At 46.2% G+C, this 14233-nt stretch overlaps 1 protein-coding gene across 1 annotated transcript; it reads right to left on the minus strand.

Annotated features, from left to right (window-relative positions):
- Positions 1-517: 517 nt before the first annotated feature.
- On the minus strand, positions 518-8980 carry LOC306941822 (intermembrane lipid transfer protein VPS13A-like; the record flags this gene model as incomplete). Its single annotated transcript, XM_079527461.1, has 1 exon — positions 518-8980. One exon carries the CDS (start codon positions 8978-8980, stop codon positions 518-520), a length of 8463 nt encoding a protein of 2820 aa, XP_079383587.1.
- Between the last annotated feature and the right edge of the window lie 5253 nt (positions 8981-14233).

Raw genomic sequence — 14233 nt, forward strand, 5'->3', positions numbered from 1 at the left:
TATATAAACCTTTTGACTTCCATGTCTCAATGAACTATCGCTGCGCTGGATGTGTCACAACACAACAATCAGAAAAGTAGGAATATTGGCACAAAATAAGTTTCAAAGAAAATCAAAGCTAATTTTAACTGGAAACACACAATACCTTATTATGCATTTGCGGTTGAAATCTGCTGCTGAGCCAATCAAATTAAGTTGGAAAAACTGAACCAGAAAAGGAAACGGGAACAGTTACACACACAACCTATTGAAAGTATGCAAACTATTGCACTCTCTAGTGAGAGTGCAATAGTTTGCATGCTTTCAAGTAATGTGGGTGACATTACTTGAAAGCACCCACCCACATTACTCACTCTATCGTGGACACAGTCTAACAATCAGAACAGTGTTTGAGAAGCAGGTAATGCAGGTACAGTAAACAAAACTGTCAAAGAACAAATAAGGCACTGGTGTGTGTGTGTGTGTGTGTGTGTGTGTGTGTGTGTGTGTGTGTGTGTGTGTGTGTATATGCGAGTGCTCAGGGGTCAGGGGTCAGGTCCCCTGAGGGGTCAGGTCCTTGCTTCCTTGCTTCCTCCAACTTAGCAAGAAACCACTTTGCTATCTCTGGAGTTTGGAAATGAATAATCTTGCCAAATCCATCCTCTTTGCGACGGATGACATCCTTATGATATTTGTCTCTCTCTGCACTGTCTACAGCCTCGATGCGAAGGCATTGACCCTCGATTAAATGAGGGTCCTTGGTGAACTCATTGAACAGATACTGCCACATACAGGTCATTTGGCCATATGGATGCTTCGTCACAAATAAGATACCACTCATGGTAATGATGAGGAAGTTGTTGTCATTGATCTTGGCATGAGCAAAGTATCTACACTTTGCAAAACGTCCGTTCTCAATTGCCTGAAGAATCTGTCTGCCAATAACCTCCATACCCTTATATGGTTGTATGACCCCATTCTCGTGGATGAAGCGAGGAAGGCGCAGAGGCTCAAGGTCCTGTGAAGTCTCTACCGCCTTCTTGATCCCTTGGAATGCACTTCTGAAAACATCAATAACGCCTACTGTAGGTTTGGCCACCAATCCCACTAGACCCTTCACACAACCCTTACAGAAGCCTGTCACACCACCTTTCTGAGCACCTTCTATGGGTTTGGTGATAACACCTGTGATTCCACCGAGAACACTTGACATCAGTGCGTCTCCGGTTCTGGATATCTGCTCTGCCCGGCTAATACGCTGTAGATCGTTGATGTTCTCTTGTCTCTCCTGCTGGTACTCATCATCCATCGTTATGGCAACAATACTCTTTGCCGCAACATCGGTGATCCTGGAGGCTGGCTTGGTGAAGGCCTCAACAATGTGGCGCAGCAGACCTTTTGTTCCAAGTTCCAAGCCTTCCCCAAGTTCCCCCTGAATGGCTCCCACATAGGGCTCATAGAAGAAGGTCTTCACTCCTTCAGCCACCCCCCTGATCAACCCCCAAGGATTTCCCAGCACATCAAGACCGAACACCAACACATATATTTGTTTAATGGCCTGCTTGGCATAATGATTTGTAACTTCTATCTGGAGCTGTTGAGTTGTGTACAACTGGGAGGTAAACTCAAAGATGGCCAGGTCAAAGACAACGTCCTGTATGTCAGTGAGTGTGGCTCCTATACTCATCAGAAGCAGTTTGAGGGACTCGATGGGGATGAGTTCTGTATTTCTCTTATCCTTCTGACCATCCTCTCCACCCACACTAAGAGTGAAACTCAGGTGCACCTTTATGTCTGAGATGCGGAAGTACTCATAGAGGCTGACAGGAGAGGTGTCGGTAGCCGAGATGTGGTCAAGTTCTGCCAATGTATAGTGAATGTCATTGTCAAACTGCTGCACCTCCTGTTCTGAGGATGTTATACTGGCGTTCTCGGGTGTGAACAGAACTATGATGGCATTGAGGAACCCCAGGTCCAGCTTCAAACACATCTCCTGAATCAACACCTCGAAGAACTTGAAGCGATGTCCTGCCGCTCTGGTAACAATGTAGATATCTGCCAGGGGTTTGGGTGTAGAATGCCCTGTGATGGACTTGGGCAGTTTGATGGGATAGAACACATAGGGGAAGATGGCTCCTATCAGCTGATTCTGGATTTGTACACGGTTGATTTGGATGCGGTATGAGCTCTGTTGTGGGGAGGCACTGTACTGCACCTTCACCCCAGGCAAGAATTTCCTTCTGAGCTGAGCCTTGAATGGTTTAAGCACCATCATATTGTGGCCATTGGGAGTCAGAGAAACCTTGTATCTCTTCCCCAAAGCAAATATTGTGTTATCTATGGGCTCACGCTCTATATACTCTCTGAAGGTGTTTTCCAGTAACTCGGCTGTTTTGCCAGTCAGTGACTTCCATCTGGGCTTCGTCTTCATCTTGAACTCCCACACCACATCAGAACTTGTAATCCCGATTAAACAGACCTCCTGGCTGGTAGTGTTGTTTACCAGAGACACGCCTACATCTTGGAGGGACATAATTATTTTTGTCTCAGCCAGCTGAGCTTTCTCGGTCTTGCATAGTAACGTGTACTGACGCTCTCCTGTAAAGAGCAACACCCGTTGGAGGCCTTCATAGAAGGAGATCACAAAAAGTTTACCCTCATCTTTCATATTCTTACGTAGATCTCCCTCACTCTTCAGAGTATCATGGTACTGGCCACATATCCAGTGTAGCTCTCTAGACCCAGTGGGCTCTGTCCACGTGTAATACACAGCTTTACCTGGCTCCAACTCTTCCTTCTGCCTCTCCTCCAGTGAGCTCTGGTAGAACTGTAGAACCTGGTCCTTGGTATGGTTGATGATGAGGAAGGGAGCAGCACCATCATGGTAGTCAGAGAAACAAATCGCAGTTGAGTGCTCTGATAGGTTCACGTCGACTGTGATCCCACCCAGTGTCTTGTCCAGATGCAGCAATAAGGAGTTCTCTGGTTGTGTGAAGTCAATGGTCCGAGGAGGAGATTCACAACCTTCAACTTTGATCTTAAGGGTCTTGCTGTCTCTCTCAGGCCAGAATGGAATGGCTGACTGTTCAGGTTGTACCTGGGTCCACTTATCCTGTCCCTGCTCACTGATGCAGACAGTGTGTTTGGTTCTGTTGATCAGCAGGTAGTATGGCATGATGGTCACGATGCATGTCAAACTGAAGCTACTGGTGTCAATCTTCACCCCAAGATGGTAATCTTTGTTTGTGCCTTTACATTTTATGTCTCCATAGCTACCGACAGTATCCAGAGAGAATTCCTTTGAATAATCACTGTCTGAGATCATCACACACACCTTTTTGTTTTGCAGGAACATTCGTGGCTTGAAAGAGAAGAGCAGTGGTGTGCCATAGTCCAGTGGGTGTTTTAAAATGATGTCGCCAGCCTCGTACTGCAGCAGCTGGCCTGTCTTGTTCTCCATCCAGTAAGGTGAATAGATGGACACTATGGTTTGTTTTGGGTCATATTTGACATGCATCGCTATGTTGAGTTCACTCTTGTCATCCCCCTTGAACACAGTATAGGTGATCTCTTCCTGTTCATTGAGGAGACTGTACTCAGCAGACCAATCCTGAGCCAAGTAGTTGAGGAGGCAGAGATTGAGAATTGACTGGTTGATAACAGCGGTCTGCAGCTGTGCAGAGTGGCCTGGTTTCAGAGTGGCCTCAGGGGCGATATTTCCCCTGTCCTGTAGTTTGTAAGTGATCATGTATGGCAGCAGATTACGCAGCAAGATGGATGGCCACAGGTGGAGGATGTAGGGCTCATCATAATTATCCTCGATGCTTCCTGTGTGTTTGGATGTTGTCACTGTGTCCTTCAGCGGTATAATATTGACAATCAGCATGCCAGCCTTTTCTCCACAGTGGTAACAGGTCTGCTGAAGACGTGTGTCAGGTTCCTGTCTAATGACTTCCTTGTAGTTGAAACCCTCTGAGCACTCAAACTCCTCTGTCTGACCGCTTTCGCCTGCCTCTATTACTGGCTGCAGACTCAGCTCAGACCTGTAGTAGTCCAGAGGCACACAGAATTCCTCATTGGGGAGAGACATACCCAAACATTGTTGATGTGTTGATCCTTCAAACACGTTGAACGGGATAGAAAAGTGATTGATGATCTGGACAGGAGAGCGGATTTGTATGTACTTGTTGCCCTTCACAGTGTAGATCTGACACACTAGGAAGCGAGTGAGCCCTGAGGCAATATGTTTCACACTGTACATCCCTTGGCCCACCTTGACAAGCGGCATGACATTGGACGACATGTGGCCCACTGGAGTGGACCTTATGTAGTAATTATTTTCACTTAGGGGGATTATAGTGGAGAATTCATCAGGGTCTGTGGTGGTACTTGAGTAGTCCATATTGAGGCTCTCTCCATCCTGCAACTCCACTGTACGGTTGTCACGCTGTCCATCGGTGGGGCTGAACATCTCACTGTAGAGGACAGACACCAGCAGGCCTAGACAGTTCTTCACTACAAATGGATGCTTTTGGAAGTACTCGTTTGTCTGCTCGCCTTCCTCTGCAAATGTCGTTTGTAATTTACTGAGAATGCCCAGTCCACATTTTGAGAGGGTGATGTTGAGATGGTCTTTGCTGCTTATGCGAATAACTGTCTGATATGGGGTTTTTCCTGTATATTCTGTGTTTCTCCCTGTATATTCCTTCTTCATCTTCAGGTCTAGAGCCCAGGGTCTTTCAGCCTGTAATGGTTCCTCTAATGGTTCCAGAAATGGCTCCCACACTTCCATCATCTCATTGTAGTAGTGCATTTCCAGACTAAGCTGACCTTGGAAGTTAGTTAACGTTTTCCAGTTCTTGACATCTGCATGGAAGGAGGACTTGGTCAGAAGCATGGGGACAGTGTCATGCCCAATCCCTCCCTCCACAGTCAGGCAGATAGAGTTGATGGTTACCTGTAGTGACTCTCCCTGTGGTATCAGTGGGGCCAGTGACTCTGAATTGGCATCCACTTTATCTTCCAGGAACCACAACTTTAGCTCCTTCCAGCTCTGTCGCTCCCATAACTTGGGGGGTATGGAGCTGCCTAGCTCCTGTGGAGCTTCTGCAGCAGCCTTTGGCACAGACTGGATGATGGTGCTCACTGTGTTAATGACTATGGGAGATACCGTCATTGAGAGAGCGCTGATGCTGAACTCCATAGCTTCAGGGGAGGTGGGCATCTGGGTGCTTTTGAAGGAGACCTCACAGGGCTGTAGCACCATGGTTATGTTTCTCCTATTTCCCCTCAGGAAGGGGCATGCCACAACCTTGAGGTCCTTGATGATTGCAGTCTTCAGTGATTCTTCTGCATCATTCTTCATCACCAGGTCACACTGCATGACTTGCATCACCAGGGTGGGAGCGTCAGCACGTGTTAAGTCTGCCACAAAGACAATCTCTGGGTTCTTCAACAGAATGTTGTACTTGATTGTACTCGTTGGAGCCGGAGCCTGAGCCGGAGCTGGAGCTAGAGCTGGAGCCTGAGCCTGAGCCGGAGCTGGAGCTGGAGCCGGAGCCGGAGCCGGAGCTGCAGTTGGACCAGGATCATTAACGGCTTCGGCTTCCTGGCTGCCCTTGAGGAAGATGTTTGCAACATTGAGCAGGAACTCCACGTTGGCACACAGGTAGAAGTCCATATCTATGTCCATAGTGGTGAAATCGCGGCCCTCACAATAGGCCACTTCCCTCATGAGGTTCAGCTCAGCAATCCGCATCATCCTGGGATGACAAGAACTGGGGTTCTTGTCATCCAGCAGGCAGTTAAGTTTAACTAAAGTCTTCATGGACGAGTCAGAGTACTGGAGGTGAGAGGTGGTGATAGTTCCCAGGGTAAACTCTGCCAGTTTCTGCTCCTCTTCCTGCACTTCATTCCCACTAGGGTTGTACAGGACCAGAGTGATAGAGTCAAACTTTACATCCAGTTTGAGTGTGTTGGTCACATTTGAGGGGGGAGAGGGGGGTGGCACGACTTCAGCTACCTCCTCAGCTCCGATGTTCAGATTCACCACATCTTCAAACTTAGATTCCTTTGAAGTCTGTCTCTTGGCAATCACAGGTTCCACCTTCTTATTCCTCATGCTATCGTCCTCCTCCTGCCCTCTCTCATTTGACTTAGTAGGAGGAATGAGGTTGTTGAAGAAGTTCATGACATTGAGGAGAGCCTTGGTGTAGAGGTGCATGTCTAGTGATGAGAGGCTCACTTTGATTACCTGTTCTGTATTTTGGTGTTGAGACTTGAACTCAGGACCATACCTATCAGCCGAAATGTACTCCAGAGTGAGAAATACATCACCCTTCTTGTTGTCTAGAGTGGTGATGAGATGAACCTCCTTCTCCTCAGAATCAATATACTCAGGGCACTTGAGGCAGATGTTGTGGATTGAAATAGACGATGACATGTCAAATGTGCACAGTTTGAGCTTAGTTGTCAGTCCTTTCATGTCCAGTTGAAGGATGGTGACCTCCTGACTCCCTAATTGTACGGACACCTTAATTATTTTAAGGTTTATAAGGAAATCGGTCATGTTCTTTTGATGAGGTTTCTTGGTGGGTTCTGTATTTGTGGGTGTGTGGGAAGCAGTGCTTTGTGGGCCAGGTCTGCTCTTAGGCAGGGGGATGCTGTCTATCAGCTCCAGAATGCCACGAATATTCTTGTCAGAGATCCGAAGGGATAGCAAAGATATATACCCAGACATTTTAAACTTGACCATGCGTGAGTCTGTGGCAACCATGGCCCTGCTGAACTTCACTTTCAGATCCACCGGCTCTAGAATGTGCAGCGCCGACTGTTTCCGTTTATGAGCCTTCTTCCAGTCCCCATCTGGTTTGCTGAAGAGAAACTGCAGTCCGTTGAGCTGTATGTTAAAGATGTCGTACGCTCTGGACATGATGTCCTCAATGGTGCTGCTGCCCACTGACAGCTGGGGAAGGTCCTTCCTGCTCTGACTCGTCACCTTCAAGTCTCCCAGGTCCAGCACCACAATGTTCTGAGTAGATTCATAGAATCCGGTCTGGGGAATGATGACATAGGACGCCAACAGGTTCACTTGCAGGTCTAGAGTGGTCTGTGTCTCAATTACATACATCAGACCCGAGGATGTACGGTCCCTGAACTGCTCCAGTTTCATCAGGGTAACATTAGTCAGCTGGTCTAACTGCTGGTTGTCAGGGGGCCTGAAGAACTCTAACATGCTGTTCACTGTTACAGCATCATAGATGATTTCCAGGTGTTGTGACATAACGTGAAGCTTCTGGTCAGCGGTCTCATCCAGTGGGTTGGTCTCAAACGTAATGCTTAGAAGCAGAGTTCCTTTTTCCATGGCAGCGTCCTTGGACACTAGGGTGGGGGCGACCCGGTCACCGGCCAGGCCCGTGACTTCAAACATATTGAGCTTAGCGATAAGTTTGATGGCTTTTGCTCTTGGTCTCTGTGTAAGAATGGCTCTGAGCTCTCCAACTGTAATCTTGATAATCTCATTCTGATCTGGGGTGTTGTCTTTGAAGGACACAGAGAGCTTCTCCATGTGGAAATCAACCCTCATATCCTCAAAGGCCTTTGGCATGTTGTCATTGACAGCAACCTCACTGTATCCAATGGCAGTGTACAGCTTGGCTTTCTCAGCAGGGGTCAAAACATCATTAAAAGCTTCAGTTGTGACATCTTTATCCTGGCTATCAGGCTCACCTGTGTTGTTAAACGCCCATCCAAACCAACCCTTGGACCCTTTTCCCGTCTTCACTCCAGGACGGTTGACATTGCTCGCCTCCATCTCAGCCTGCTGCCGGGCCAATGTGATGTTAAATATATCCAGCATCCTCTCAGTCTCATCCAGCTCATTGGGTAGTTTATTGCCGGTGATCTTATCCTTGTAGAGCTCCCGGTAGCGTTTCACCGTCTCCCGGTGTTGGCGGATGTGTTGCCACGACCACATGTGGACACAGGGCTTCACCTCCACCTCCAGTATGCCCGTGATCACATACCGCCACCATATGGGGGCATTGGTGTGAACGTGGACCTCTGGTCTGTATTTTCTATACGGCAGGTTCAGTGTCATCATAGACACAGAGTCCATCAGCTCCTGAATGCTGATATACTGTGGTCTATTGAGCTCAATGGCCACCACGGCTGGGAGCTTGACTTTCAGGTTCACTTTAGGAGAGGAGAAGTCCACATCCGACCTTGGATTCATCTGGAGTTTAGCATCCACTGTCATCAGACGAAATAAGTACAAGTTGTTGATCTCCATGTCAGCCTCTAGATATTGCAAAACGTTATCTGGATTGTAATTAGAATATATCTTGGATTTAACATTCCAGTAGGCAAACAGGTTCTTAATCTGCACAAGCTTAAAGAAAAGCTTGGCATTCTCATCCAGAATGCAGGGTTCCCAATTCTCATCAGCAGGGTGGAAGCTAAGGTCTTTCAACGTCACACCAAATGACAAAGGACAGTGGGGATTCGTCACGTCATCCTCATAGCGAACATGGATGTTAGAAATTGTGACCTGTAGGTTCTTGATGATCTGAGTGATCGTCTTCTCCATAAAGGTGTCCTGCTTCTCTATCTCAGGGTTATTTTGTTCAGCGGCCTTCTGCCTGTTCTCCTCCATCCTCTTCAGCTCGCTCTGGCGATCCTCTTGCAATTGTTTTTCTTCCTTCTCGGCATCATACTTTATACGGGCTGTCGGGACTATGAGCAGACTGACACCGCTCAGTGTTACCTCCACTGACTGGGTGGAGAGTTGGGACCATGGGATCCTCAGCTCTAGATGTCCTATCTCTCCCGCTATAACTTTAAAAGGAATGTCAAGTTGACACAATGCATTTTCCTTGATTTTAAGCTTTCGGAAAACAGCATCACCTCCCCATATACCAAGCTGAACTTCTGAGCTGTCGAGCTGAACGTAATCCCCTAAAAATCTATTCAAAAGGTGTACAACCAGTGCTTCTAACACCATGTTGCTGGATATAACATGTTGACTGTCTCTCTTTTCGTCTCTTTCCACTACTGAAAGAGCTTATAAGCCTCTGGTCTGATGTTGTACACAGGTCATACCTTTGATACTAACAAGGTCAATTTGCGCAGGTGTAAGTTGTAAGTCATTCATGAGTTTCCTGACATTCTTTGCACATGACTTGCTCACCGGCACTATTGGAAAAATCGTCTGAAATGAGGGGTGTCTTCCTTTGCTTTTGTATGTCACAAATGAAGAGTTTCATGTAATCCTCCCTCCCTCTACTCTCCTTAAAAGGTAAGGAAATACGAGGGGAAAAGATCACACACGTGTGAAATGAGGGGCGCTCTTGTCATCGTACATCAATTTATGTTAGCGGACATTTGACATTGCTACATAAGGTACATAAGGTGGTCCCTTATTGGCCAAGCGCTCCCACCAACATGTGATTGGTTACGGCCGGGCTCCACCGGGCGCGTCAGCGTCGCGTCTCCGTCACCGTCAGGGAATGTTCCCTTTTTAATCAATGAAGGGTGGCTCCACTGCCCGCGTTGACGGAGACGCGACGCGTGCATTAAAATTGAACCGGTGCGTTTTTTGACGCGACGCAGACGCAACGCAACGCGTCCGGTGGAGCCCTGGCGTTAGCCGATTTGCTCGTTTACATATGACGTAAGTGTCATGTCAATGGCGTTTAATGTTTTGATGTTTAATTTACGTCATATTTAGCGGAATTATCAACTCTTATCATCATACATCATCATGTATCATCTCATGCTGGCCAATCAGAATGCCTGTTGCCTGTGATTGGTTAGCTGATTTACTCGTTTACATATGACGTAAATTTTCCCTTCAATGTCAATGGCATTTAATGTTTTGATGTTTAATTTACGTCATATTTAGCGGAATTCTGACGTCATTTCTCCGTTCATTGTCAATGGCAAATATTGAAACGTGTGGGGACAAGATTTAGCGGACATTTGACCTGAAATTCCCTTTCATTGTCAATGGCAAATCTTGAGACGTTTGAGACATTTCAAGGTTGGTTAAGACACATCCTGCAACTTTTTCTTTTTGCCAGGTGCTTGAAAAGTGCCTGGACTACATTTGCTAGTACCTCTAGTAGCGATTGTAGTGACTATCATACGTAGTGGACACGTTTTCATTATTGGCTGCCTCTAAGCCAATGGGAGACATGGCCACTCAGACTGGCCTCACAGCTCACTGAGCCTGCCTTCCTCCACTCATCTGTAGTGAGGGTCAGGGTATTGTGACCCGCTAATGCCCCCCACCTTCCAGGCCAGAGTCCAGGTGGAGGGGAAACCCCTGTTGGCCAGACACACCCACCATGCAGTGTGGCACTGCCCTGCTCCATCTCCACTCTGGAGGGAGGGAGAACAGTCAGGGTGGGCCACACCAAACCCACTGGAGGTAAGAGAGAAATAGAAGAGGAATGTATCCACGTTTTCCCCGCCAACGTACTGGGGCTCCTTGTGTGTGTGCTTTGCTTCCTTCAGGCCGTGTTGCCATGTCTGCTTATTATAAGCAACATTTGACTTGTTTTTTCTGTAAAGTCATTTGCAAATAAATTATTGGTAGTTGCTAGTTGATGTTTTTTTTGGGCTTGATTCTACAGTGTACAGTAGTTGCTTATTTGGGCGTGCTTCCTAATGTTGTTTGGTTTCCACATTTCTTGACATCAAGGAACCCCAGATTAATATGTAATTGTCCACAGACATCCATCTGAAAATATGTTCGATTTATTCTCAATGTGTTTTTAAATAACAGATGTACAACCTTTTTTATGTATTGGAAGCTAGGTGAATGATGCAGTACACTATATAAACTACAGTGTAAATGAAGGCTCATTCAGTGGTCAAACTGGTCATACAAAAACCTCTCTTATACAACTCAAACAATCTCCAAAAATCTGTTTTGAGATTACAATGCAGCTAAACGAATGTAAATTACCATATTGTTTTTGTTATTTGATATTATTGAATAAAACCTAAAATCAATTTTATTTAAGAATATGAGATATCAGGCAAAGAGATACATTTATACATGTATTGTATTTTAATTGAAAATCACACCCGTGTGAACTGGAGTGGTGCAACTCCGTGTGGGGTCCCCGGGACTTCCAGACCCACAGGAATGCAGCCAGGGTGCCGTCCCGGTTCCGGCGGGCCGCCCAGTGTCCGAAACGGTCGAGAAATGACAGAGTTACATGTGTGGGGGAATCTCTCTCTCTCTCTCTGTCTCCAGTATGCAGCCCCAGCAAACCTCAAACACATCTTGGTGGGTTGTAGGGTGCCAGGATTTGAAAAAAGGTAAAAATCGCGGAAAAGCAACAGGCTATAGTCCATGGTGTCGGAGGGCATACTATAGTATGTCGTTTTTTACGATTTCGGAGGATTTGAAAAAAGGTGAAAATCGCGGAAAAGCGAAAGGCTATAGTCCATGGTCACGGACCGCATACTGGTCAAGGTAATTTATACTGGTCAAGGTCAATTATACTAGTCAAGGTCAAGGTCATTTATACTGGTCAAGGTCATTTCCCCCCCGAAATTGCAGCAACCAACCTGCGTCCAGACCTGGTCCTCTGGTCCAAATCCTGTCGGCGTGTCTTCATCGTTGAGCTAACAGTCCCATGGGAGGATGCCATCGATGAGGCATTCGGCTGGAACGTGAAGGTGTGGCCTGTGGAGGTGGGCTGCAGAGGCTTTGTAGCCAGTTCCAACACAAGGCTCCTGAAGGAAGTAGGGATCAGAGGTCAGGCCCAACGGAAGGTAATCAAAGAACTTTCCACTGCGGCAGAACGGAGCAGTCACTGGCTGTGGCTGAAACGTAGGGACGCAAGATGGGCTTCCAGATGACGTGGTGCCACCATGCGACACACACCCAGGTCTGATCAGCATGTGGTGGGCCAACCTCGGCAGAGGGTGTCTTGTGATAAGTGGCCGAAACATCCAATGAGGTCAGGGCATACAACTGAAGATGTGTCATACTGGTGGCACCACGGGATCATTGACAATTCCACCCCACCCAAGAGGTCATCTCCAATCCATTCAATTGTTGTGCTGAATATTTAGGGATCTTTAACAACCAGTCCTATTACGAATCCATTGAATTAAATGCCCAGTAACTGTCCCTGCAGTATTCCCCATCATTTGTGTTCCTCATAATGTTCAGTGTGTTGCATTGTCAGCTGATTCTGAGGTTTATATGTCCTTAGAGCTGTCACTCAAACCACAGCAACCATGACTCTCATGACCATCCTCATCTGTACACTGGTCTGCTCTGCTGCTGTTTCACAGGTCAATACATGTACAGAATGTGCATCAATAGTTAATGTATTTTTCTCTATTTCATATGTATTTTATTCATATTTATTTCTAAGATTGAATTCATATTTGGTTTCTTTTTGCAGCATACAGCAGTGACTCAGCCTCCATTTATGACTCCAGGATCTGCTGTTACTCTGACCTATAAAACTAACAAAGCTACATGCATGTCTATAATGGAAATAAACTATATTGGTATCAACAGAAATCTGGAGAGCCCCTTAAGCTTCTAATAAAATTAACAAATCAGCGTGAATCACAAACACCAGCTCTGTTTAGTGTCAGTGGAAGCAGCACTGACATAATTTTGACCATCAGTGCGAGTTCAGACTGAAGACCTTGCAGCAGTTTATTACTGTCAGAGTTTTCATTAAATAAACCGTGTCCATATGTTCACACAATGATTTAGTCGTACAAAAACCTCCTGCATACAGACTGCATAGACACTGAGCTTTCAGCAAGAACCTATTGCAGCTGTCATTTTGATTCAGTGTTACGGACATGAGTGGTAATATAACACATTTTTGCATGGTTACAGTGATTACACTCTTCTCAGAAGAAACAATCTGTCCTCGTGCTGATAAATTACTCCTCTGGCATACGTATCTGTACAAGTGCAGTTCTTAGCATGCACTGTGCAGCAGATTAACTGACTAGTTAACACTAGTGCACGCACAAGTGTGTAGTACATGCATGTACTGTAGCTGCATTGATTGACACTGAGTGTCCCAGATGCACTCTCTCTACCCATTGTCCATGATAGGGATTAAAGGTTATTGGATTGGCTATGGGTGACGTACACAGCCATTGTCTGGCAGGACAGTGAAGCTTTGACCTTTTCCCTGCCTGACATAGATGCTTTGATGTCAGCAAACCCACATAAACTACAGAATTAACCTGGATGATAGCAACACTGGTAAATGGTTGTACACATTCTGCAGCTATGCCCATGAATTGTACAAGTACACCCCCAGGACATGACACTAGTATGTTGCAGGGATTTACCACAATCCAACCCCTTGCTGCTGAGTAGAGCGCAAAGCAGGGAGGCACGTACTGGGTCCCATTTTTCAGTCTTTGGTATTACCCAGGCCGGCCGGGGATTGAACCCGACCTCCCAGTCTCTCAGGGCGGACACTCTAACCACAAGGCCACTGAGCTGGTCATGTCAGGTCATGTACCTTGAGAACCGGCCGACTAATTGACAAACTTGGCACGTGTATCACTGAGGATCTGAGGGAGTGCTGTGTCCAGTGTGAAGTCAGTTTGATTGACGATAGGCAGTTGTCTTGTCAAGAAAAGCAAATCCAACCGATATGCTATATGGGCATGGAGATCTTACAGACAGGTTTTCTTATTAAAGTAAGATGCATCAGTGACAGCACAATGAAAAGATACATGTATGCATTCAAGATGCAATGTATCTACGACTATCACATACTGTATTACTATTTATACATTAGCCTACATACTGAGTAAGTGACCAAGCTCATGAAATATATATGTACTTCATGACATCTCTTGACCATGAAAGCAGGTGTTTTATGAATGGAGTGACCTGAGAGGCAGGTAGTAATAACTTGCAGTATAATGCCATATGATTGAAGTAACTAAATCAGTGTTGTTGTCTTGACTTAAAACCCTTTAAGCTTGCGTGGCTGTCACTGGCTGAAGCTCTGAATATGCCCAGAGTAGCTAATCCTGTTAGAGACTGATGTACAGGGGAACGTTTAGTCAACACTTCCTCTCCATCAGACTAGATGAGCTGTTCATTGTGAGAACTTTTACCTGTTCAGACAATAAAAACCTGTCCACCACTGGGAATACGCACACATTCACCTCATTTCACAGATAGACCACTGTCACTGGTCACCTACATTGTCGCTGGAGTACTGACTGGACCAAGATCACA

This window comes from Electrona antarctica, assembly GCF_951216825.1.
Source record: "Electrona antarctica genome assembly, chromosome: 18".
NCBI classification, from domain to species: domain Eukaryota; kingdom Metazoa; phylum Chordata; class Actinopteri; order Myctophiformes; family Myctophidae; genus Electrona; species Electrona antarctica.